This window comes from Perna viridis, chromosome 12 (genome assembly GCF_037379345.1).
Source record: "Perna viridis isolate PV_CMFRI_1.1 ecotype Kerala chromosome 12, ASM3737934v1, whole genome shotgun sequence".
NCBI lineage: Eukaryota > Metazoa > Mollusca > Bivalvia > Mytilida > Mytilidae > Perna > Perna viridis.
This window is the reverse complement of record NC_142456.1, coordinates 4,464,978-4,489,671: the sequence shown is the minus strand read 5'-3', so window position 1 is coordinate 4,489,671 and position 24,694 is coordinate 4,464,978. Positions and strand designations below refer to the sequence as shown.

Below are 24,694 nucleotides of genomic sequence, written 5' to 3'. Positions count from 1 at the left end.
TTTTAATGAAAAGAACTTCAAAGAATTTATGATTTGTGACAATGTTGTTTCAAATTATTGAATTAAAAAGTCTGAACTGATACTTTTTTGTATGGTTGCCAAAGTGCATGCTTATATTTTTCTTATATTTATTGGGGGGAAATACATATACACTTCCACTGGGAGGGTCAAATTTCCTGTTTTCAAAATATGAAATATAAAAAAAAATTTGGTTGAATGTCAAGCATTTGATGCTCAGTTTTCACCAAAAGAAAAAATATCTTTTTTTTTAAAGTAAGTCAAAGGCAAATGTTTCTTTAATAGCATTATAGTCACAATCTTTTGATGGTGAAAAGATATTGAGTTAAAAACCTCCTGTTTGAGGTCTAAACTCCCGACCAAAATTTCAAAATTGCCTGATGAGAATTTTAAGATTTATCACATGTATGATTTCTTAAGAAATATTTTATTATATATTTAAAAGGGAACAAGTTGAGAAAGGATTAACATTCTTGGGCTTTTTAGTGACGGAGAACAGGGTGAAGCCAGAGACAACACCTGTAATAAAACAACTGATACAGGCCAATATAAGGCCTATTATGGTAACAGGTAAGACCTGTTTAAACAACTTCTGTTGGACTAAAGGTTTTGGTCTTTTAAGGCACCTTTTTTCAGTTTAGATGCATTACATCTGAAAGAGAGGGACTTCAAAATCTGGCATGAGCTTCACAAAATACTTAGACAACACTTAATATGTGTATATTCTTGGTTTCCATGGTAGCTCCAGTCAAAGTCTTTGAAATCTATAATATTTTTCCAGTGTAATTTAACAAGTAAACATGAAATATATTTTTTTTTGCAATCATGCAAGGCAACAACTATTTTTTTAATAACCTATGTTTGCAATTTATTCCTTTAAAACATTTAAATTTTGAAAAGGTATTCACAAAACACTCCAAAGTATTGTATGATTTTATATGAGAATTTAACTAAACGAATGTGAACTATCTAACTTCTGCGAAAATAGTTTTTCACATTAAGATATCAATGCTGATATTTGTTTTGTTTTTTGTTTTTTTGATTTTTTTTTTAGGTTTTTGTTTTTGTTTTTTGTTTTTGTTTTTGTTTTTGTTTGTTTATATATTGTGATATGTGATGCACTCCAAAAAAGTCTATACATTTTTATGCTTGATATTAAATTATTTTATATGTCTATATGATGAAATGTATATAACCCTTTATTCCAGCCTATCTGTTCTTAGGAAATAACTCACATAGAAAATTTAATTCTTTCAATTTTATTTCAACATCATTTACAGAATTGTCTCCCTTAATTTTGAGTTCTATGATGCATTCTATGTAATTTATAATGCAGAAGATCAAGGGGTATATGTAAAGCCAAATGTAAATTTATGTTTACTATATAAAATATTTAACAAAATATCAAAAATAAAAATATCCCAGATGTAGTCTTCCCAACAATCTATCACAGTTTGCATGATTCTTCACTGGAGAGTTACTGAAATATAGAATTACTTATTGTGTTTAGGAGATAACATGTTGACAGCCCTTAGTGTTGCCAAGGAGATAGGTATGATTCCTCCCAAGCAGAAGACTGTCCTGATTCAAGGTTATCCACAGTTTGAGAAAGCAGATGCCTACCTTGAATTTGTGTCTGCGGAGGAATATTCGAATGAAAAGACAATGACAGAGGTATATCTTTTGAAACATGGGTTTATTATTGCATTGAACACCATTTTCTCAGAATTCTCAAACTTGATTCACTCAGAATCTAAGTAAATATCTTTTTGGCAAAGATTGTGGGTGGGTCAGGAAAAGTTGATAAGTAATTCAACTTAAAGAAATTGTTACCCAAACAAAAAATACAAATATCACACATTTATCATACAGATGTAGCAAAGTTGTTGCTATGTGTTTATTGTGATTTTATAAATGGCTCACATACCAAACTCATTAGATTTATTATTACCCTATGTTTCAGCTCATAAGTTTTGTACGAGTTTTTTTCAAATGATATGATATTACTAACATTATCATATAAATATTAAAATATTTGAATATAGAATGTGATTGCTTTTAAAAAAAATGGTATGGAAAATTGCTAAGCTTAACACCAATTGAAAAAAACGAACAAATTACATTCAGAACATACAGTAATCTGCTTTGTTTTTAGGATGTAAAAGTTAACATTATACCGACTGAGACAGGGAACCCTTTCCATTTTGCCGTAGATGGAAGAACTTGGTCTGTTATGAGAACATATTTCCCTGATCTCTTACCCAAGGTATATTGTACTGCAGAAATGTTTATTATTGGCCTTCCTTTTGATGAACATTCATATTTTGTTATGCAACCATTCATCTGTCTGTCTGTCTGTTTGTTCACATGTTCTACTAAAAATGCAAAGTATTTGGAACAGTGTTTATGTACAGTTTTTATGATTCATTTTTAGAGACTTGCTATTACTCCAATTTATTTTTTGCGATGATTTTAGATACCAATGTAATATTTTGGCTATTTATTTTTGCGTCTAACACGCTAGCAAGAATCTATTTTTTCCACAGAGATTAATTCATTGCAATTTATTTTTATGATTTTTTTCTTGCCTGCAAAATTAGTGAGAATAAATTGCTTGAGAAAACAAGTTGGTTTACAGGTATAACATGCACATTTTTATAACTTTACATTATTTTACCCTGCTAATTTTAAAACTAGAAATACTCTGAGGCAGACCCCCAATGTTCATATGCATAATGCCCAATCTTTACATTAAGAATCATTAAAATCATCCAATGATAAAAGGTGTGCATTCAAGCTGAGGTCTCACTAACCACTTCTAACGTTTCAATTACTTTACATGTTAAAAAAGTAATTTTCAAAGTTTCACTGTGATTTCCCAGGACAAATGACATCTTAAAGTTGCATACCGTTCGAAAGCTTGGAAAATAAGGCTTCCAAAATCATTATGCTAATGGTACGATGATTGTAGAAATTCTTCACAAAATTTACTTGAATAAATAATACTGAAAATCCACATTTTTACCTGTTCTGCTAATTGACAGCATGGAGGCAAATTACTCACACATGTAAACAATATTTATACACTTTTGTAGTTGATTACATATATGATTTCAAAGTACACATTCTCAGCTTTATTTTGACTACTTTTAATCATAATACACACAAATAATGCACTTACAATTCATATGTCTAGGTTCAGTGTGTTTTTGGTACTACATAGGGGGGTGGCCATTTGACCCGGAAGTGGTTATTGAGACCTGCAGTTGAATTGTCTCCCCTTTCACTCATTCAACAAAGTTATTCTTGCATCATTCACTGTGATATACAGAGTATGCTTTTTCTCTGTTTTGTTTCATTAAAGTCTCTTCAATAGTTTAAGAGGAGTTTCTGCAATTGATAAGAAATGGACATGAACATAAAAGAATGATTCTACAAACTTTCAAATGGTCAAATTTACTGACTAAATAAGTTGCTTCCTCTTCAGAGCTCTTTGTATAACATCTGTAACAATGATTTTTCTTGATATAGAGAGTGAATATATAATGAGTTTCAAAAATATATTTGTGCATGTTTCTGTAAAGTATCGTAGAAGTAAGAACTGTTATGTTTGTAGAACTGTAACCCCCTAAAGAGGCTGTATATTTAACTTTTATGGTAGAGAATTGTATTTGATTTCAATTCTATTCGAAGTTTATTACCGGAAGAAAAGTTTGTATTACATGTATTTACAAAAATTGCAGTGCATTGTACTAATATCCTGCTTGATTTGTGGTAGAATTTCATATTTGAGGAGGTAGGGATTGGTTTGAGATGTTTGAGGAAAGGTATTTATTTGTTCTGTTTTGATTTTTAGATGTGTGTTAGAGGAACTGTTTTTGCTAGATTTTCGCCTGAACAGAAGGGACAACTAGTAGAAACATTACAAGACTTAGGGTATATCATACTATCATCTAATTTGAAGAGTTTTGTTAAAAACATTCATGTTTAATGATCCTGTGAAAAAGAAAAATTTCAGGTTAAGATATAAATAAATAATCAGAAAGTTCTGACCTTGTTCATATTCAATCAGAAATTTTCTCTATTATAGTTGAGATAATGCAGCTCTGAAATTGGTAATGCATAGAAAAAAAGATAATTTGTTATAACAATTTTCTGTATTTCTTATTTCAGTTACTATGTAGGTATGTGTGGTGATGGGGCTAATGACTGTGGTGCCCTAAAGACAGCCCATGCGGGGATTTCATTGTCAGAGGCAGAGGCTTCTGTTGCCTCTCCGTTTACTTCTAAAAACCCCAACATAGAATGTGTTCCTACACTAATCAGGTATTGTATATTGCTGGGAAGAATGAAGGTGAAGAAGTTTGGCTTTTTGTAATAATAATGAATTTTTTAGATTTTTTAAATCTTTTAATAGTCCACTCAATTAAGCAAAATTTTACCCTAAATCTAAAGAAATTGCAACAGAAGGTTTTTATGTTCTATTCTATAGCATTTGACCCACAAAAAAGTCTAACAAAATCTAATTCGTGGAAATCTCAAAATAAGCATTTCAAAATTCCTATGATAATGAATATTGCAATGGGGAGATTATCTTCTACAAATGGCTAACATAGCAATAATATTTGATACTAAATCATTGTCCTTTCTGATAAATAAAATGTATAGGGATAAAAGACATTTTAGCATCAATTAGAGGATCATCTACAACTTAAACAAGTTTTCATACTTCTTTTTTTTTTAAAGACAACCTAGATTTGGTAACTAAATAGTAAACCATGCGTTCATTGTTGCGAGATGATGAAGCTCAAGAATTTCAATTTTGATGATGAAGTACAGTAAACAAATATTCTTCTGTTTGTTTTTTTAAAGATTCTTATAGCAAAGATGAAAATGTTGATAATAGTTTTCAGATATGAACACTACCAAATTTATAAAAAAGAATTCCAAATTATCAAAGTGCCAGAAAATTAGCATTTTCTGTAATTAAGTAGCAGTCTTTTTAAAAATCATGCAAATTCTGTGATATGTGATACACCCCCAAAAAAAAGGCTACACATTTTTGTTTTTGTTATTAAGATGATTTATAGGTCTATATGATAAAATGTTTAATTATTCATTCCAGACTGTATATTCTTAAGAGATTATTTACATTGAAAATTCAAGAGTTTTTATTGTATTTCAGTGTCTTTTGCAGAGTTATCTCCCATAATTTTGAATTATATAGTACATTCTTCATAATTTAATTCTCTTATGGACAGGGGCTACATGAAAAGCCACATGTTCATTTCTGTTAACTTTACATTTTAAACAAATATCAAAAACAAATACTGTGAAAGTACTTTAATTTGTGGATACCAATTTTCATGGATCAGGGAAGAAACACAAGTTCGTGGATTCTTGAATTCATGGTTTTAAAGTTTTCAGTATACACGTTTATGGGAATCTACTATTCATTGGGAACCAAATTTCATGGTTTGACCTACCCATGGAAAACATGAAAATTGGTACCCATGAACAATAGTGCTTTCATAGTATGTAGGCTTTCTAACCATGAACCACATTTTGTATGATTCTTATCTGGAGTGCTAATTAAAAATTTCCCAAGAATTTAAATACATCCATTTTAAATTTATTACATGTCATGGGAAGCATACTATATGAGATAGTCAATAAGAAACAAAGAACTATTTCTAAGTATCATATATTAAATGCAATTGACAAATATGGGACAAACAAAAATAACAACTGACAAAAACATTATTTTTACAGAGTTTTCTCCCTTTTCAATGTAATTTTTTTTTTTTAATGTTTATTTTGAGTTTTCTTTAACATAGATTTTAAATACTATTTTTCTGTGTATATATGGGTTCATTATACTCTATAAAACATTTTCTGCTGCAATTTGTTTATGATTAAAATTTATTTTGACAAGACTATAAATGGATGATAATCTATGATTTTTTGGTATGACATATATGCTATTCTATGTATTTGCTGGGCTGATGTATAACCCTATCTAGTACAATGCAGCCTTAAGCATCTTACTGATATCATGTATGAAGCTACAGCATGCCCTTCCCTCAGCCTGGAAGCCTCAGTCTGAATAAATTTCATGTTAGAGAAGTAGGATTGAAAAATGTGTAAATCAATTCAAGTGAAGCCTTTAATTTAGTAGCCCATTTTAAGAATTTAATGCCAGTCTATATACTCTCTTATGAAAAGTAAAAATTTATCTATTAAAATTATTTTTTTATTTTATTTTCCTGTTTGTAGTTATGTATTACATGTCTTTTCCCTTTTCTAATGTACTGTACCTCAACAGATTCATGCAACTATAATTATGATCATTCATTGATCATCAACCAGTTTCTGATCAGTCATCAATCCAACAATCTGATTGCTTCCATTTTACATCATGTGACCAAAGTTTGGGTAATATATTTTACGGATTGGTTTGTTTCAGTTACACAAAATAATAAAGTAATATAAATTCAGACATTAACTAATATAATTGTCTTTGAAATGAAATAAAAAATGTTGATTTATTATTCTAGGCTAAAAGTAAATTTGATATGGCATTTAATTTGAATTGTTTCAATCAAAATTCCAAAATTTACACAAACCATCCATAATTTTACATAACAAAACTTATAATAAGATTGGTCTGGGGTTTTCCGTTATCAGTCTGTCACTGATCAATCAATCATTCGTCATCAATCCATCGAAAAAGTTGTGCTGATCGGTTCAGGGACTACATTATATGTTGAGTACACATGTACATATCATGCATGGTCTGTTGTTTACCATGCTACATGGTACTAAATATAAACTACTCTATTACATATGGTATAACTGAAGTCATGAATGAATGATTCCTCTTCTCCTAAGTAATCTTTATCTGCTATTATTACAATGGTAATAAGAGTAACATTATCCCGTGCTTGAATTATCATGCTTACTGAATGCTAGATTTGCTATTTAACTCTGCAGGGAAGGAAGGGCTGCTTTGACCACATCTTCTGGAATCTTCAAGTATATGGCCATGTACAGTTTGACACAATTCTTATCTGTCTGTATACTTTACTGGGTAAGTCTAAGTCTACAAAGGTCATGGTTTGTAGCCCTCAGCTGTGCCTCAATCTGCCTATTTTTTCTAATATGTAGAAAAAGTCCAAGTTTAGGTTTGATCAGGATGTACTTGTACATCATGAATAATGAATGAACAATTCTGTACTGTAAACTTTTTTATTTTTGTGATTGCTAAAATTTGTGGATTATGTCAAATTAACATAGTTGTGAGTATTAATTTTTGTGGTTTGAAAATTACAAAGTTTACCATATAGTACAGAAAATCAGTTTCATGTGTGATATTTTAATGCTTATTTATTCACTGCAGAAACCACAAAAATCAGTACATGATGAAAATTTATATGATTACAGTAATCAATGTAGAAGTCTGACATGTAAACTATGAATTTGATTATACTATAAGAGACAGTCTGTTATGAGTATAATTGAGATTTAACTTCTGTGTCACTATTTTCTTCTCTCTGTCACTCAATGGAAGTAAGATTTGTAGATAGGAATTTTGTCTCCATGGTTTAAGTTCGAGATTTAGTTGGAAGACATATTTTTTTGACCCTATTTGTCTGTCTGTCACACTTGTGTATTAGTGCAATTCCTTGAAAATTACTGCAACACATTTCATGAAGCTTAAATGTGTAGGTTCAATGTTGGGACATGCTATTTAGTTTTTTGTGGGAGTTATACCCAGTTGAACTTCTGAACTGTAATTGTTCAGTGGTTTAAGAAGTTAACCCTAACCAGTATCTATAGCAATCTACCAGTATGTATACGAAACAGTTTCATAAAAAGTCTCAATTTGAGGATTTTTTTAAAACTTTCTCAAATCTAATTAGAATGTGAGGAAAAATTTTCCTATTTCCCCAATTAATAACTGCATATATCTAGTCCTTAAATTCCTTAAATTTGGGGTAGATTTTTACACATTATTTGATACAATGTACTAGGCAATTAAAACAAATGTTTTAGGGCCTGCTGCAGCCTGCCCTATGGTATTAGGGTTTCCTCAGCATTCATGGAAGACAAGTAGATGGCCTTGGGCTGACACTTTTATCTTGGTGGGGTTGTTGTTTCTTTGTTTTATACACCATACCTATTTTTGTTTTTTTGTTGGGGTTTAACGTCTGAGCAGCAATATTTCAGCCATATTTAGACGATGAACATGAAATTGATGATAAAATGAGCATGAAATGATGATGAAATGAAAAAGGGATGGGACACGAGAACAATGGGGTCGACAAATTTTGATTGCTACTGGAAATGGGGAGAGTTGGGTAGGGTCGGGCAATTTAGCCTCCTGTGGCGGAGCTCTATGGTTCCTACGGGAGAATACCACAGTAGGGTTCTTTAACGTGCAAGGAACGTGGCATCTTTCCCAACACGGTGCACCACTATGGTTTGCGGTCAGGTTTTCCGTATTATAGCCTGATAACCCCAGCATGTAACACGCCAGGAGTACCCCATTCCACCACCTGGGGCACACATCCCAGTTGCTCTGTGTGCAGAGCGCCCTAGCCCCCAGCTAAGGATCTGAGCACTATTTAATTGCCTTTTACGACAAGCTTAGCGCTGCTGCAGGCCTATTCTTTTAACACCCAGACCTGCACGGGAAACTAGAAAATTGAGGTGTAAAATGGTCTGATTTTTTTGTCTGTATATGGTAGAAACGAACAGGAAAAGGTTAAGATGAAGTTTTTGGATTATTATATTGTATAGTTGCAAAACTGTTAGAATATTTATTAAACTGGATTATGTGCAGTGATAAGTTTTACAGACTGATAGAATAATGTTTTTAGTCATTCACAATATGAAGGTAAGAATTTGCTCCTTACCTTGGCATGGGTTGTCTACCCTTTGTTATATAATGCTGCATGTAATCTCATAAGCATGTATTGTTTAATGAATTTTAAAATGGTTTGCATGGTTAATTGTTTGATTTCTGCTGTCTTAGTTCAGGTGTTTTTGTGGGAATTTGCTAATTCAATGTTTTTCTAGTTTTGTGAAGTGTCATTTTTTGATGATTCTTAATTTTAGTTAAAAAAAAATCAATAAATAAGATTGGTAAAATGATGACTTAAGTATTATACTTAAATTTTGCATGAATTTCAATTTACCATACAAAAATTGTATTTTATCTTTAAACATGGTTTTGTTTTATAATTTATAAAATTTAGATCCATTATTACAATGATATTGATGCATTTTTGATCTGATATGGCATGTTCTGTATATCTTTTCGAGTCAGAAATAAAAATACCGGAAAAAAGATTTGTAATTTTGTTGTAGTATGATTTTAATTTCATAGAATTGGAAAACAATTGTGGTAAATAGAGTGAAAAACAGTTTTTACTGGCAAATTATAAAAAAAAGGAATAAATTTCTTGATATTATTGCATATATGTAACCATGAAATTAAGTCTTTCTTTCTAAACAGAGAAGGTCGTTGTTGTTTAGTGACTTTGACTGGACTTTTTAAATGTGCTGCTTGCTTCAGTTTGACAGAATATTCTTCTGTTCTCCTTTTAAGTTGGGTGAGTTTTATACCCGGTATTCATTATTGTTAACGATCAGAGTATTTCTATTTAAATTTTGCTGTTTCCTTTTAATTTTTCCCTGCAATCATTATGGGTAAAGCATGGCCATGTGTGTTATAAGGGTGATTTCTAGGTTTTACTAATGTTTCTAATTGTGTATCAGATATGAAGTTGAAAGTGGTGGAGTATATATTATGGCATATTGATTATTAGCCCAACCTGAAGATCTCCCCCTATTTCAATCCCCTCATAAACAAAAAGGGAACAATTACAATAACAAACTCTCGTTTGTAATGAACTTCCATCACTTCTGAAGTCTTCTTAGTATGATCTAACTTCCCTTAAGTCTACTCCTACAATGCATGATGTTGTAATCCCATTCCTCCAGTTAAGATATTGGTACAAAGTCAGGCAGTAAATTGTCTGCCATTTGGCCAATCTCTAGCATTGTTTTAATACTTCTTTGTCAGACCAGACTCTAAAATATTACTGTTAGTTGCTGCTTCTCTGTGAACCTGCAATGGAAGGAGATAAGAGTATTTTAGTCAATCTTTATGTATGTAGTCTCAGCCACATTCTATTTTAATTAGATATATAATATATGCACATATATTTGATTTTTTTTCCAGATTTCTAATAATTTGACAGATTTTCAGTTCTTGTACATTGATCTGTACTTGCTTACAACATTAAGTGTTACATGTAAGTATTTCTATTTAAGGGGGTAAGCTTTTAATTTTTATGAGACCAGTGCCCAGTTTCATAAAAAATCTTTCCTCATCTCAAAATTTGATCAATGAGATCACTTGAAATTTGAGATTTGAGGAAAAACTTGGGATTTAACAAAACTCAACTTGAGATTTTTTTTTTTTTTATAATAGGGTAAAATAGGAGTTTTAAGGTTAGCTTAAAAGTTGGCATGGTCATAATTCTGGATGGTCTTTACAATTAAAAATTTTAAGCTAAATCTAATTGTTTCTGTCAAATATAGTTCAGGATCTGTTCAATATATCTAATGTTCATGTTCTACATTTCACATAATGCCAACAGACATCAGTAAAACTTTCATTTTCATTTCTTCAAAGGTTTTATTTAATTGTTTTTATGTGATGCTCTTGAATAGTTGCATGTCTTTCTGTCCTCTTAGAAGTTTTGAACATTTTGCCTCCCCCATTTCTCCATTACATGACTGGGTATCATTTAGTGTTCCATTAATGCTCTATTTTTTTAAATTTTGATAATAATTTGTGGAATTCTTTGTTTCATAAGTATTAAATTCACATACTGTATTTCATTAAGAAATGCAAATTGAAAAAAAAAATTTATGTCTTAATCTATATTATTTAGTGATTTGTGTAAAAAAAGAGAAATTAACCATTTTTTGAAAAAAATGAATTCATCAGTGGTCATGTGATATAAAATAGAAATCATCATCAGTTTTATGGATTGGTTTGATAGATTGATGACTGATCTGAAACCTATTAACAATTGATGATAGATTTCAATTATAGTTGCATGGATTGGTCCACTGTAGAATGTGTCTTTTAAGGTTGTTAAGTGAATTAGAATGCTATAAATAATATTAATAAAAACACCAATAGCTACAATCATTAAATGAATTTATGAAACAGCTTATTTTTTTCTGTATCTATAGTTGGTATAACAGGAGCATATCACAAACTGGATCCTGAACCACCACTAATCAACCTGTTTAGTATTGGACCAATCCTAACACTAATTCTACAGACAGGGATACAGGCTGCTGCTCAGGTCTTTTGCTACCTCAACATACAAAAACAACCTTGGTAAGGGAGATATTTTATCAACTATTTTATCTTTTTTTTCAAAATAGGTAAAAAAGGACAAGTAAAAATGAACAACATCAAGTGTTCCCCAGTTTAATAACAAACTTGCATAATATTAATGTGAAGACTTAGTAGTTATTTATATGAATGTTCAGCTCTCATGGATTTAACTTGAACTGGGTTTACAAATGATCTGAAATTTTTTTGTGAATATATGATATTTGTCTCTGATAGTATTCCTTTGAAATTAAAAAGACATCTTCTAGAGACTCCAATTACACTTCCAGAAAAAAAAACGATAAAGATTGAAATTTAAGTCCAATAAACAAAACTTTCTGTGCAAGCATTATATAGAATCACCACATATTATGACAACCATTTATCTATTTATCTATCTATTATCTATTAGGATACTTTAGCATCAGTCTTTGTCAATATCAGGCAGAAAGTGATTCATGCATTAAAACCCACCAAATTAATGTGTAATTATAATTTAGCAACAATAACTGACGACATAAAAAGTCTTCGTGTCTTTAGGTTGTTGTACTTTTGAGATTAAAATTATATTGGAGATTGTGTATGTAATTTTCAATTAGCAAGATTTATCATTCTTAACTTGGTTGAATTAAGTGGAAGACAAATGCATGGTTTTCTCCAAAATACTGAGTTGTATGCAGAATGGAATACTAGTATAGATCCATAAAAAGATGGCATACAAAGATGTAAAAAATCAGTTTGTTTGTTTTTTCTGTGCTATGAATCTCCTCTTCCATGTTTATCTAGGCAGTGTCAGAACTTTATATGGACTGGTACTTACTTACAGTTACTGTATTCTTGGATTCTGATTTAGCATTCAGATTAACTGCTGTCCATTCACATACATCTGACCTATTCAGTTCAATTATATCTAACTTGAAAACCACTCATGGAAATGATTTGATATTTTATTTTCAGGTGGATCATAATTAGTTGTACCTTGTTTTTAATTTTTTTTCTTAGGTCAACCATCCATTTTTTGTAAGTCTGCAGATGTCTGTCTCAATTTTTTTAGTTTCTTACCAATTTTATCTTAGTTTGAATATTGGGCTTGGCTTGGTTATCTCATCCAATTTACTTATTTCTTATTTTTGTTGTTTTCAATACTTATACCCAATAATTATTTAATGCAACCTATAACCCTAATTTATTGATTAAATTATTCCTTACTATTTACAAAATTTACCAATATTTATAAATGGTAAGCTTAAGTATGTGTATATAATTGCAGGTTTACGCCATTCATAGATAATGAAGATGACGCATATGAAAGTTATGAGAATGCTTCGGTGTTCATTATTTCTTCGTACCAGTATATTATTCTAGCTTTCATCTTCTCTAAAGGAAAGCCATACAGGAAAACCGTCTTTTCAAACTGTAAGTAACACTTTGGAGGTCTCAAAAAGGTCTCAAGTCTGGGGGGGGATTCTGGTGGAGGTCTTAGTGTCAGATCTGGGGGGGTTCTGGTAGAGGTCTCAGTGTACAGATCTGGAGGGGGGTTCTGGTAGATGTCTCATTGTCAGATCTAGGGGTTCTGATAGAGGTCTCAATGTAAGATCTGGGAGTTCTGGTAGAGGTCTCAGTGTCAGACCTAGGGGTTCTGGTAGAGGTCTCAATGTAAGATCTAAGGGTTCTGGTAGAGGTCTCAATGTAAGATCTGGGAGTTCTGGTAGAGGTCTCAATGTAAGATCTAAGGGTTCTGGTAGAGGTCTCAATGTAAGATCTTGGGGGTTGTGGTAGAGGTCTCAATATAAGATCTAGGGGGTTGTGGTAGAGGTCTCAATGTAAGATCTAGGGGTTCTGGTAGAGGTCTCAATGTTAGATCTAGTGGTTCTGAGAGTTATAATCCCACTTATAGTAGAAAATTTTGAAAATTACATGCAAACTTTGAGCAAAAATGATTAAATAATGGCAAAAACATCCAAAATTTCTAAATACATGTACCGGTAGGGGTTGAATTTTTTCATTTTACTCAAAAATCCTTTGACCAAGTGGGGTACAAATATAGACTTATACTGAAAAAAATCTGAGAATATTTTTGGCAGAAAATTAATTTGGTAATGGGAGATATAAAGGTACCTTAAAATCATCATGAAATTTATGAATGGGGAGGGGTGCACAGTGGACCCTCCCACCCTGTGAACAACTATGCTTATAAAGACACAAAGGTCAGAATTTTACATGTCATTTTCATAAAATACAGTTGAAAATATAGACTGTCATCAAACAGCATAAACAGTTCTGTGTTAGAACTTTCAAGGGAGATAACCTTTCATAATACAAAATATGTTCACTAAAAGGTTTTTAAAATACTAAATGATTCTGGTTTTGTGCTTTAAAGTTCAAATTAATTGCTTTTTTTGTTGATGTTTTTTTTATTGAGTCACTTGGAAACCTAGTATTAGATTTTAACATAGGGCTAGGTACAGCATTCACTACCTAAAGCATATCTATTTTTCAGACTTTTTCCTGGGTAACCTTGCATTGTGTTTGGCTACAACTTTATGGCTTCATTTTGATCCTGTTGAATTTTTCAGAGAATTTATGGAGGTATGTACTGTTTTAAATTTCAAACATCTCATGAGCAATTTTGTATATTTACAGATGCATCAAAAGGAATGTACATTTAGAGAGAAGGTTGTTATTTTTTTCACTTATATGTTCAGTCAACATTAAAAGTGGATTTGATTCAAGGATTTGCCCATCAATTATAATAGCATATGACAGGAATTTCAGGACACAATGTGTTTTTTTTTATCTGATGATTAAAAAATAAGTAGTTCCTAAAACCACTGCAATGGTTCTTATTTATAAAAAAAATATAACAATTTTTGTCAGATGCTTGTAAGGGGCGATCACCCAAATTTAAAGTTTATTTCTGGTTAAATGCATAAAAAAACATTCCTCTGTAGTTTTTTTTCTGAATATATTAAACAATAATAAATCTCACTTTTCTTTTCTCTTCTTGATGGATGTGAAATTTAAGCTAAAGCCTTAGACTCTTCTAGTATGAGATCCATCCCAACAATACTTTTAAATAAAATTCTTATGGGGGTACACAACACCTAAAAAAAATCAAATCTGTAAAAACCAGCAAAATGTTTTAATCTGTGACATTCTGATATCAAACTCAAAGCACCTTGGTGATCAAAAGTTTTGTTGATGAAGTTCCTATATGTTCATTGAAATTCTTCCCATGAAACACATGTGGTTACAATTTATTGAAATTTATATGTTTTGCTTCTTCTATTAAAATAAAACACTAAATAAAATTTCAGTGGAAAGGTACTATGTGATACTCTTAGAAAAGTTGTGTGTCCATCCCTCTTTTCGTCCCCCACGGTTTCCAGATGATAACTTTTAGAAAATATCAAAGGATATTTTTCCAGCTTTTTTATTGAGCATCATAAAATACAGATCATGTCAAATTTCAGTTGAATCAGATTATTAACACTGAAGTAATGTTCATTTAAAGTTGTTGTTTTCTTTTTAATGAATTTGAGTTATCTTTCTTTGACTTATGAAGAATTTGAGTCCCCATGTAATATTTTGTAGTTAAGATATCAATTACAACAGAGGTGGTTGGGTATCATTTAATGTTCCATTAGATGCCTTATTTGTAAAATTAGTAAATTTTTAAATAAATCATTATTATGTTGTTTTTCTTTCAGTTAAAAGTGATCCCATCAATGGAATACAAGCTGATATATTTTGGCATTGTAGTTATGAACTTCCTGTTGTCACTTACTGTTGAGGTTAGTAGATTTAAATAGCAGAGTTTAGAAGTTTTTTTAACATAGAAAGTAAACGCAATTTCATAGTAGATGTGGACATAATTTTGACTGACATTTTTGCTAATCTGATGTAAGGTCACCATGACCTTTGCGGGGTATGATGACAGTTTTTGCTATAATTCAGGATTTACTACTGTTATTGGTTTTTATTTCTGTCTATTTCAAATGTCTTGATTTTCATTTGTTATGGTGAAATAGTATGTGATGCTCTTTCCACATGTTCTGCAGTGTGAGCCACTTGTGAAAATGAGGAATTTTGCGCACTCATGGACAAACCCGAAATCTTTACAGTTGACTCCTGGAAGAATGTATTAAACAGTCAATTTTCATAAGTTCACATTTTGATCTACAAATCCAAAACCTTCTCACATGGTATTTTAGCAACACTTTGTATTTAAAACATTCCTAGATACCTAAATTATTACTTGCATTTAATAATAGAATGTTGGGTTTTTGATGTTTCGTCGTCATGTCAAAGTATTGACTATGTCACATTTTCAATGAAGCACACGAGTCAACACAAACTTTCTCCATTCTGAATGTTTCTTTGCTTTAACTTCTGCTTTACCTCATGTCATTTAAAAAAAACATATATAAGTTTGAATCAGATGTCAATTTTGTAATTAATAATCCCTTTTCACTTTTTTTGTGACTGATATATACAATATAACCTACAAATCCAGTTCATCAAAAGTTCTTATAATATAGGGTTATTAAATGGTTATTTTCATATTAATCCTGTATTATGTCCAAGTACAGTCGTATTGGGTTGAGATCACTTGTATTGGCCCGAGGCGAATGATCCCTTTATTAACTGATGACTTAAAATAACAGGAGTTATCTGTACAAACCTTTAAATACAGCTCAGTATGACATATTTCCTATAGTCTGTTTCAAACAAAATGGCAGACAAGTTTAACTTTTATACAGGGCCAGAATTAATACAGGGCAATTTACATTGTATTTTAAGTCATCAGTTAATAATAACTTATATAAGTTCTTATAATTTAATGTACAACATTTTAATCTTTAATGACCTTGGAATTTGCTCCAAACGACTGTTTGATATCAGAAAACAATGCAATTTTTAAGTTGTAACATCAGTATTCTTTAAGTTGAAGGGGAATTCAGTGTATAAACAACAGGAAAAGGAGTTATTTTCTAAAATGTTTACTATGTATTGGAATGTAGCCTTGAACTTGATTTTTTCAGCAATATTTCTGTGACAGTCATTTTATAAGCAGAGAACTTCAGGACAAGATAAAACAAAAACTATTTAATACACAATACAAATATATAGCACTAGAGGAGGAGATCTCTGAATCACAGGACTGGCCTCCCATATCATCAACTACTGGGCTACTTGATGTGTTCCAACGCATGGATAGTGCAGCTTCTGTAGAATATGATCGTTCCAGTCTGTTAAGCAGTTTAGCAGATTCAGCAAGCGAAACTGGGTCAATTCACGAAAAACGGTTAGATGATTTAGATACCCAACAATCTCCATCTGGTGAAACAGTTGTCACCATAGAAACCATGAAATCGAATGATTCTTTTAATTTCTCAGCTGAACAAGCCGATTCCAAATCAGGGGAGATAAATCATGTCAGTACAGAGGACAATACAGTTTCTGATGATGGTGTTGTATTAATGATGAATGGAAAACAAGGGGAAGATAACTCTGCATTTGTTACTGATGAAAAAGATTTTCCAATATTCTAAATATGACACAGGGGCATTATGAGTTTTCAACTTTCTTTTGTATAGGTGGTTTAATTTCATTTCAAAGTGTTTGTTCATCCTTAATTCAATATCTTTGATAAATGTTGACACCATTTTTGTCTACATGAAAGGAAGTACCCTTTCTTTTTTTTTTCATTTCCTTGTAATTACTGTTAAAATGGGGGAGTTAATGAACTTTTCAGTTACTCCAGCAATGATAGATGCTGGCTTACAAGTTATTTTCTGATTTGTTGTGTTTTAGTATAGGGAAAGGTTGCTGTAGGACTGAGTAATTTTTTTTTTTGCTAATTTCTGTAGCAAGAATAAAATCACAAAAATAAATTGCTACAAATAAGTTTTTTTAGTATTGGATGTTAGACTGGATGCACACTAAAAATAAAAAAAATGACAAAAGTGAATTGATATCATGAAACGAGAAAACAAATTAGTTACACAGTATTAATTGTCATAATTTTTTTTTATTTAGATAATATTTGCTTTTCTAATTCTGTCAGATTGTACTGATTAAATGTGCTGGGTATAACCTGTAACCATGAATGTTATGAAGTGAATATTTATCTCCATCATTAAAGCAAAAAAAGAAGATGAATGATAGATATCATAATCATTGGTCCACTGAACATGTCTGCACACATCAATCACCCCTCCCCCCACCCCCCACCCCCCATGATGAAACTATTATTTCTGTATCTTCACATACAAAAAGTAAACATTTCTCACTGACAAACTAAACATATATATATATCTATAAAAAGGTCTGAAAAAATTCCCAACGATGTTAGAACTGTAAAATTTGGGATGCAACTCGTACCGCTGTGACATGTATGGCAGCACTGCCTGCACAAAGTCCAGGGCCCTAAACCACTCCGCCAGCTAGGCTATGTAAAAAATATAGCTTTCGCTGGCCGGGTTATTCCTCCTTGTAGGATTAATCTAGGGCTGTAACTTAGTACACGATGTATGGTAGTATGGGACAGTTCATTTTTAGATGTGTGTGTGTGTGTGTGTGTGTGTGTGTGTGTTATGTAGTTAAGTGCTGGTATTTGTAAGAATCAGGCACATAGTAAGCGTAATACACAACCTTGACCATTAAGAAAGACCAGATATGACCTGCTCTTTTTATGAGTTGTACACATAACTTCATTGAAATGCACCAAAAATGAACAATTCTATACAAAAGCAAAATGTTTAACCTTATCATTTCCAAATTCATGCAATATTGCTGAACTCAAATATTGGTCATTTGAAATAAAGTATGCATTAATGGGTAAAAAGAGATTTTTTTCGATGGATAGGTTTTCACCTGCATGTGTCACAACTTATTTTAATTTTGCCTGATACTTAAATAGACTAGTACTTCATATATTTAAGGGATTGCAATATAGTGTGTTTTGTATAATTATGCTTTTGTATTTTTTGCTTTAATATATATTTTAGAAAATAAAAAATAAGATCTGAATACATTGTTTCTCTAAGGTAGCGGATCCTGCCAGAAAACATCTCTGCTAACTGGCAACAAACATGATGAAAAAGACTTTCCCATATTCTAAATATGACACAGGGGCGTTTTGAGTTTTCAACTTTCTTTTGTATAGGTGGTTTAATTTCATGAAAAAAAAAGTGTTTGTTCATCATTAATTCTATATCTTTGATAAATGTTGACACCATTTTTGTCTACATGAAAGGAAGTACCCTTTCATTTTTTTTTCATTTCCTTGTAATTACTGTTAAAATGGGGGAGTTAATGAACTTTTCAGTTACTCCAGCAATGATAGATGCTGGCTTGCAAGTTATTTTAGCTTTATCGACATGTTCTAGTGTATGGCCATGTAATGTGTAGGTATATTTGATAGGGTTTTTGTTGCTGGAGATCGAGAGAACATTATATTTGTCGGGGTGGAATGCCATGTGCCAGTTTTGTTCCAATTCTCCTAGTTTATCTAAGTCAGTTTGTGATGATTTGCAGTCACCATTAGATTTAACTGCTAGATAGGCGGTGGTGTCAACGGCGAATAGACATATTGTGGGATTTAGACCTACTGGCATATCATTAATATCAAATAAAAACAGACTGGGTCCCAGTACACAACCCTGGGGTACCCCTGAATGAACGTCAACATAGCCAGATTTAACACTTTAAAGGACAACTGCTTGAGTACGATTAGATAGGAAGCTATGTATCCATTTATTAGTTTTGCCTTGTATACCATAGTTTTTAAGTTTGAGAGTGAGCAAATTGTGACTGCATTTATCAAATGCCTTACTGAAATCCATGATTAATACATGTACATCTGTCTTAACAGAATTTTCAAGGTTTGTAGATACATTGTACATCATCAATAAATTCTTAAAGTTGTGTTTCACAAGATCTTTGTCACCGAAAATCCTGCTGAACTGGATATAGAATATTGCTTCATCTGCATGGTTCGTGATGGCACTAACTACAACATGATGTATGATTTCGCAGTGAATGCATGTCAAGGATATTAGTCTTTTATTTTAAGGATTATATGTAGGCCCTTCCTTATAAATGGGAGAGACGTGAGCTGTTTTCCAGTCAGAAGGTACTTCGCCGGTATTTTAAGATTTTTGATAAATTAGAAGAATTTGCGGTATATCAATGGCTAGTTCTTTGAGAACACAAGGTTTGATCTGGTCAGGTCCGCAGGCTTTTGGTGGTATTAGATTCTGTAAGAGTTTTCATGGTTATGCCTGGAAATGTCTTATATCAGCCAAAACAAGTTTCTTCATCTGTCAAGTAGTTTTAATCACAGAAATCCGATTCTGAAATATTATTTGGTGTTGAGAAGACGGATTGAAATTGACTATTTAATGCATCAGATTTTTGTTTATCATCTGTAATAAGCTGACCATTTTTCTGTAATGGTTCAACTCCTACATAATCTGTTTTCTTACACTAGAAATATGACCATTGTTTTTCATAGTGGAGAAACCTCCCTGTTCCTTGTTTTGGGGTGACTATATCTTCTATGTAATGTCAATAAGACTGCCTTAACAATTTTTGTATGTTATGTGTAGATTTTTTGTACCGCTTTCTTAGATCGTTTCTACCATATTTTTTTTCATTTTCTTGTAAAGGCAGTCTCGTGTTCCCATGTGTTTTCATAACTCAGATGTTATCCAGGGGAGTGTATGTTTTTTTGTAAGCTTTTTTGTGGAATATATTTTACCTTTGAGTGTACCTTGCAGAGTATTCCTGGGTATTTCTATGGTCCACGTCTGTGACTATTCTTTTTATCAATTTAGATCGAAGATCAGAATTGACATACATGTAGCAGTCGCCAGACCTTTAGATTTGTAAAGCCTGTTAGCATCTGCAATCATCTTACATAACCGCAGGAACATACTCCCTTTGGCATACCCTAAAAGTTTCAAATGCAGATAGTTAGGTCTACTTTATAGGTATTTCTAATGTAATATCCTATTAAATTCCATGCTATTTATGCCAATAAACAAACCCAATAAACAACTTTTTTCTGCGACCTATATGTCCTGATCAATTTTGTTTATAGTGACATCAATGCAGTAAAAAATAACTGGCATCTAACCTATTATCAGTACCTGTTTATTTCTATGTATTTACCAGAACAAACCAATGGTTCATTATATGATATGTCGACATATTCATTTTGCCTACAAATGCTTTATTCTTAGACGCATAATAAACCATTTGATGTTAAGTAGAAATGGAAACCCTGCGAGATTATAAACAGTCATCATTCACAGAAATGAAATATGAAGAAGAATGCTGAGTACCAGTTGGAAGAGCTGTCTTCAAATATTTTATGCAAGCCCTGCGGATCCATATATTTACAACAAGGGGCAGTGGTTCCGACCAAGAAACTTATATAAAGAGGTTACATGCAAGGACTACACTTCTTGTACCAATTATTGCCAAACTTTATATTCTAAGAATTTGGCGTTTATGTTAATGTACGTGTCTCTAGAACTAGGTGCCCAGAAACTAAGCGCTTTTACATGACACATCGGTTTCTATGTGATAACTTGTAGGACTTCAAATGAGAAATTTAGCTAGTTGAGAGGGACATGTATCCTTTTTTTTTTATTATTAAAAATGCCATTATTTCTGAGAAATCAATCTTTGGTGAAAATGGACCCCTCCCCCTTATCTTTATACTTGAGAAATCAAGCTTCGGTGTAAATGTGCCCCCTTCCCGGACTCACAAGAAGCGTCAAGAAGCGACAAGAAACTTGAATTAGCGACGAGAAACTTGTCCCTGGTTATATTAAAAAACAATTGTACATGCAAAGTTGATAAAAACAGAAACATTAATACACATTAAATTCTCTGGTAAAAATTTGTCATACAAGGTTTAAAATTTCGAGAAACTAACATTAATCAAATATTTCATTTTAAATGGCATTTTGAAATATAATAAAGAAATAAAGTGATGAAAGGGGTGAAAAATAACGTAATTTGCAAAGATTTGAGTTTAAAAATGCTGTGTTTTTATCAAAGGATTAAGATATATGTTATCTATTTCTTTGATGTTATGTTATTTTTATTTTTAAAAAATATTTGAAATCAGTCTTAAAGAATGCAGATATGTCAGGATTCTAGATCATCCTAAATTCCGATAGATTTGTATATTCACGCATATCAGCCAATCGGATTAATTAAGTTACGACATTCATCCACGCGCCAGTCAACAAGGTTTTAATCACTGACTTATGGTGGCACGTGGGCTTTCCCCGGCACGTGGGTCGTTGAATTATTAATTGAGGTAGTTATGATATTAATTACCTAAAAGAAGCCAGTCCCCATTTGATCTCACAATCAAGAGTCTTGGTAGTTAGAGTTATTGTAACCCACGTCTCGAGAAAGATATCAAAATTCAATTATTCAAAAACCAGCAAGAATTTAAGTCCTTGACTCCAGTAAGCTGTTGATTATTGACTGTTTAACCGTTTATACTGCCAGTTAATAATAATAATAATTTCTTTATTCAAAAACAACACAACTTATAGAAATACATATCAAACAATACATATTTACATACACCAGTGATCAAATGTCTTTAGCATAACACATAATTGAATATATAGCGTAATAATAAGCGGAGAATGATAATATTATAAGAATTACAATTTTTTTCAGCAAGATATAAATATTTTCCTAAATAATTAAGTTCCTTGACATTATGTATAGACGGTAGTTGCACAAGTTTAAAACATGATGTTTTTTTCCAATAATAAACATTAATATCTTTTTTCCTAATATCGTTATATTTTACACACTTTAGTAAAAAGTAGTATTCATCCTCGATAGTTTGTTTTTCACACATATTACAATATCTATATTGTCGATCTAAATTATAAAATCTACCAGTTTCTATGTTTAAATTATGTACGAATATTTTGTACCTGCATATATACGGTTTATAGATATAGTTAACCGGACGGTCCAAATAAAACTGCAAAACATTACATTCATAAACATATCTATACAATTGGCATTTTGGTGACTCTTCAAAAAAAGAATTCATTTCATTCAAAAAATATCTACAGCTCTTTGTTTAAATTCAGATAAAAATACATCCATATTTTTGACTCCTTGATAAAACCACACACCAATAAAACCATATTTATACAAAATTTCTCTAATATTGCATAACCAATTTTGCTTATCAAGAGGTTTTTTTTAGCCCTTTCATACATGACTTCATAACAACATTTTAAAATGCAATAATCAGTACACACTACATGTATCTTGAACCAGTATTTCAACATTCTACAATAACTATCACTAGTGTCAGTGTATAGTGGATGTATACCTAATTCACTGTATATCATGAAGTTGACAGAAGTTTTTCTAACCTTCAAAATACGTTTAAAAAAAAAGTTAAATGAATCTTTTCAATATCATCAGCTTTATGGTAGCCCATACTTCACAAGCATAGTTTAATATACTGCACACATATGTGTCAAACAACGATAATAACGCTCCGCAATTAAAATTATCATCTTATACTTTACTAAGTATTCTAAACATAGCTTACTTTCCTTGGTTTGCCAACATTTTTGCGTGTTTGTAAATCTAAGTACACAAAGATATATAAATTCATTACACACTTCTATTTCTTCACCATTTAAAAACCATTTTTCATTTTCTCTCAAAATACTTCTTTTTCTAAAAACAACAATCTTTGTTTCGTAACATTTAAATGTAATCCGTACTCATTGGAATAAGTATCAACACAATAATCATCTTTTCTAAGTCACCAATATTTTCGCTAAAAAGAACTATTTTGGAGCCTACTAATTAAAATTTTTCCGCTATTTGTATTTACCGAATTGTATGAATATGACGAAGATCAGCTGTTCGTAACACTACTTGGAAAAAATGTAGTATTTGATTACGTTGACCCTTATGACTTTATGAGACTTAGCCACGTGCATATCATTCAATGCCTATGTCACTACAATAAACTCTTGAGGGCCGGAATGTAAATACGCTAATGCAGGAATAACTTAAAGTATTAGACTAGTAGAATAACATCGCTGATATCTTCTTTTGTGTATTGATCTCGCTTAAGTATTTATATGTATTAATTACTTCTACTTATATTTTCTGTTTGTCTGCATGATATGTATATATAATTGTTTGTATTGTCATATCTCTTGTAAGAGGAAATAAAGTTATGAATGAATGAATGTATCATCTGCATACATTAATAAATACAAGTTTAACATTTTTAATTCATATGAATTACAACACTGATTGACAAGTTCAATTTCAAAGTCACTGACGTATCAAGAATAAAGAAGGGAAGATAATGTTTCACCTTGCATTAAACCAATATTTGACTAAAAAAATCTGAAAATTCACTATTCAGTTTAATATATTTCAACTTAAAATACATTTATTTTATGATATATAAATGTTTACCGGTCATAACACACCTTGATATTCTCAGTTAAAGTTTGAAATGAGAAACAATGTCAAATGCTCCACTATAATCTATAAAGCAGCAAAATAGTCTTTGACCCCTTTTTAAGGACCTTGAAATTAAAAAATGAAGGGCGAAGATGGAATCAGTAGTACCATATCCCGGTCTGAATCCAAATTGTGCATCAGTCAATATATTATGGTTATCACTCCATTTTGTTAGTCTTTTATTCAAAATTGCGTTGAAAACTTTACCACCCTGTGACACCAACGAAATGCCTCTGTAGATTTCTGCATCGTTCATGTTTCCTTTCTTAAATACTGGAATTATTATGCTCTGCATCCAAATTTCCGGAAAGTCACCAGAGTTTAGGTTACAGACCACCAATTCAACCAATGAGCATTTGGAACGTACGCAAAAATAGTCCTACGCAGAAATTACCCCTGTTCCTCATAGTGCTGTGAAAAAAGTTCTCATCTTATTTAAAAAATTTAAACAGTTTCTGAAAGGAAAAACATTTCTGTACATTTTATAGGTGCATTTTGCTTCTTGTGATGTGAAGCCTAATCTCCATAATGATTTTTAAATATACCCCTATCTTGTGAAAACACTGGGACTTCCCATGCTATTTATAGACCCTTCACTTCCGGTGACCAGTACTGCACTGCAAGTCTGCTAACCCCACATGCCATTCTGAGGATTGTGAGCTGACATATGTAGAATCATGCTGATATATAGTCCTCTGC

At 31.5% G+C, this 24,694-nt stretch overlaps 1 protein-coding gene across 5 annotated transcripts in view; it reads left to right on the top strand.

Annotated features, from left to right (window-relative positions):
- Window positions 1–17,055, top strand: part of LOC148600930 (polyamine-transporting ATPase 13A3-like) — a 60,827-nt gene extending 43,772 nt beyond the window's left edge. For 3 of the 5 annotated variants that reach the window (XM_088554252.1, XM_088554249.1, XM_088554251.1), the window contains 12 exons: window positions 464–588; window positions 1,529–1,692; window positions 2,174–2,284; window positions 3,875–3,954; window positions 4,192–4,344; window positions 7,012–7,108; window positions 10,268–10,340; window positions 11,293–11,443; window positions 12,711–12,856; window positions 13,941–14,029; window positions 15,151–15,234; window positions 16,486–17,055. In XM_088554252.1, the coding sequence (XP_088410378.1) occupies window positions 464–588; window positions 1,529–1,692; window positions 2,174–2,284; window positions 3,875–3,954; window positions 4,192–4,344; window positions 7,012–7,108; window positions 10,268–10,340; window positions 11,293–11,443; window positions 12,711–12,856; window positions 13,941–14,029; window positions 15,151–15,234; window positions 16,486–16,995 (1,783 nt within the window). In that variant the 3' untranslated portion in view covers window positions 16,996–17,055. The other 2 variants (XM_088554250.1, XM_088554253.1) reach the window with 2 other exon arrangements.
- The last annotated feature ends 7,639 nt before the right edge of the window (window positions 17,056–24,694 follow it).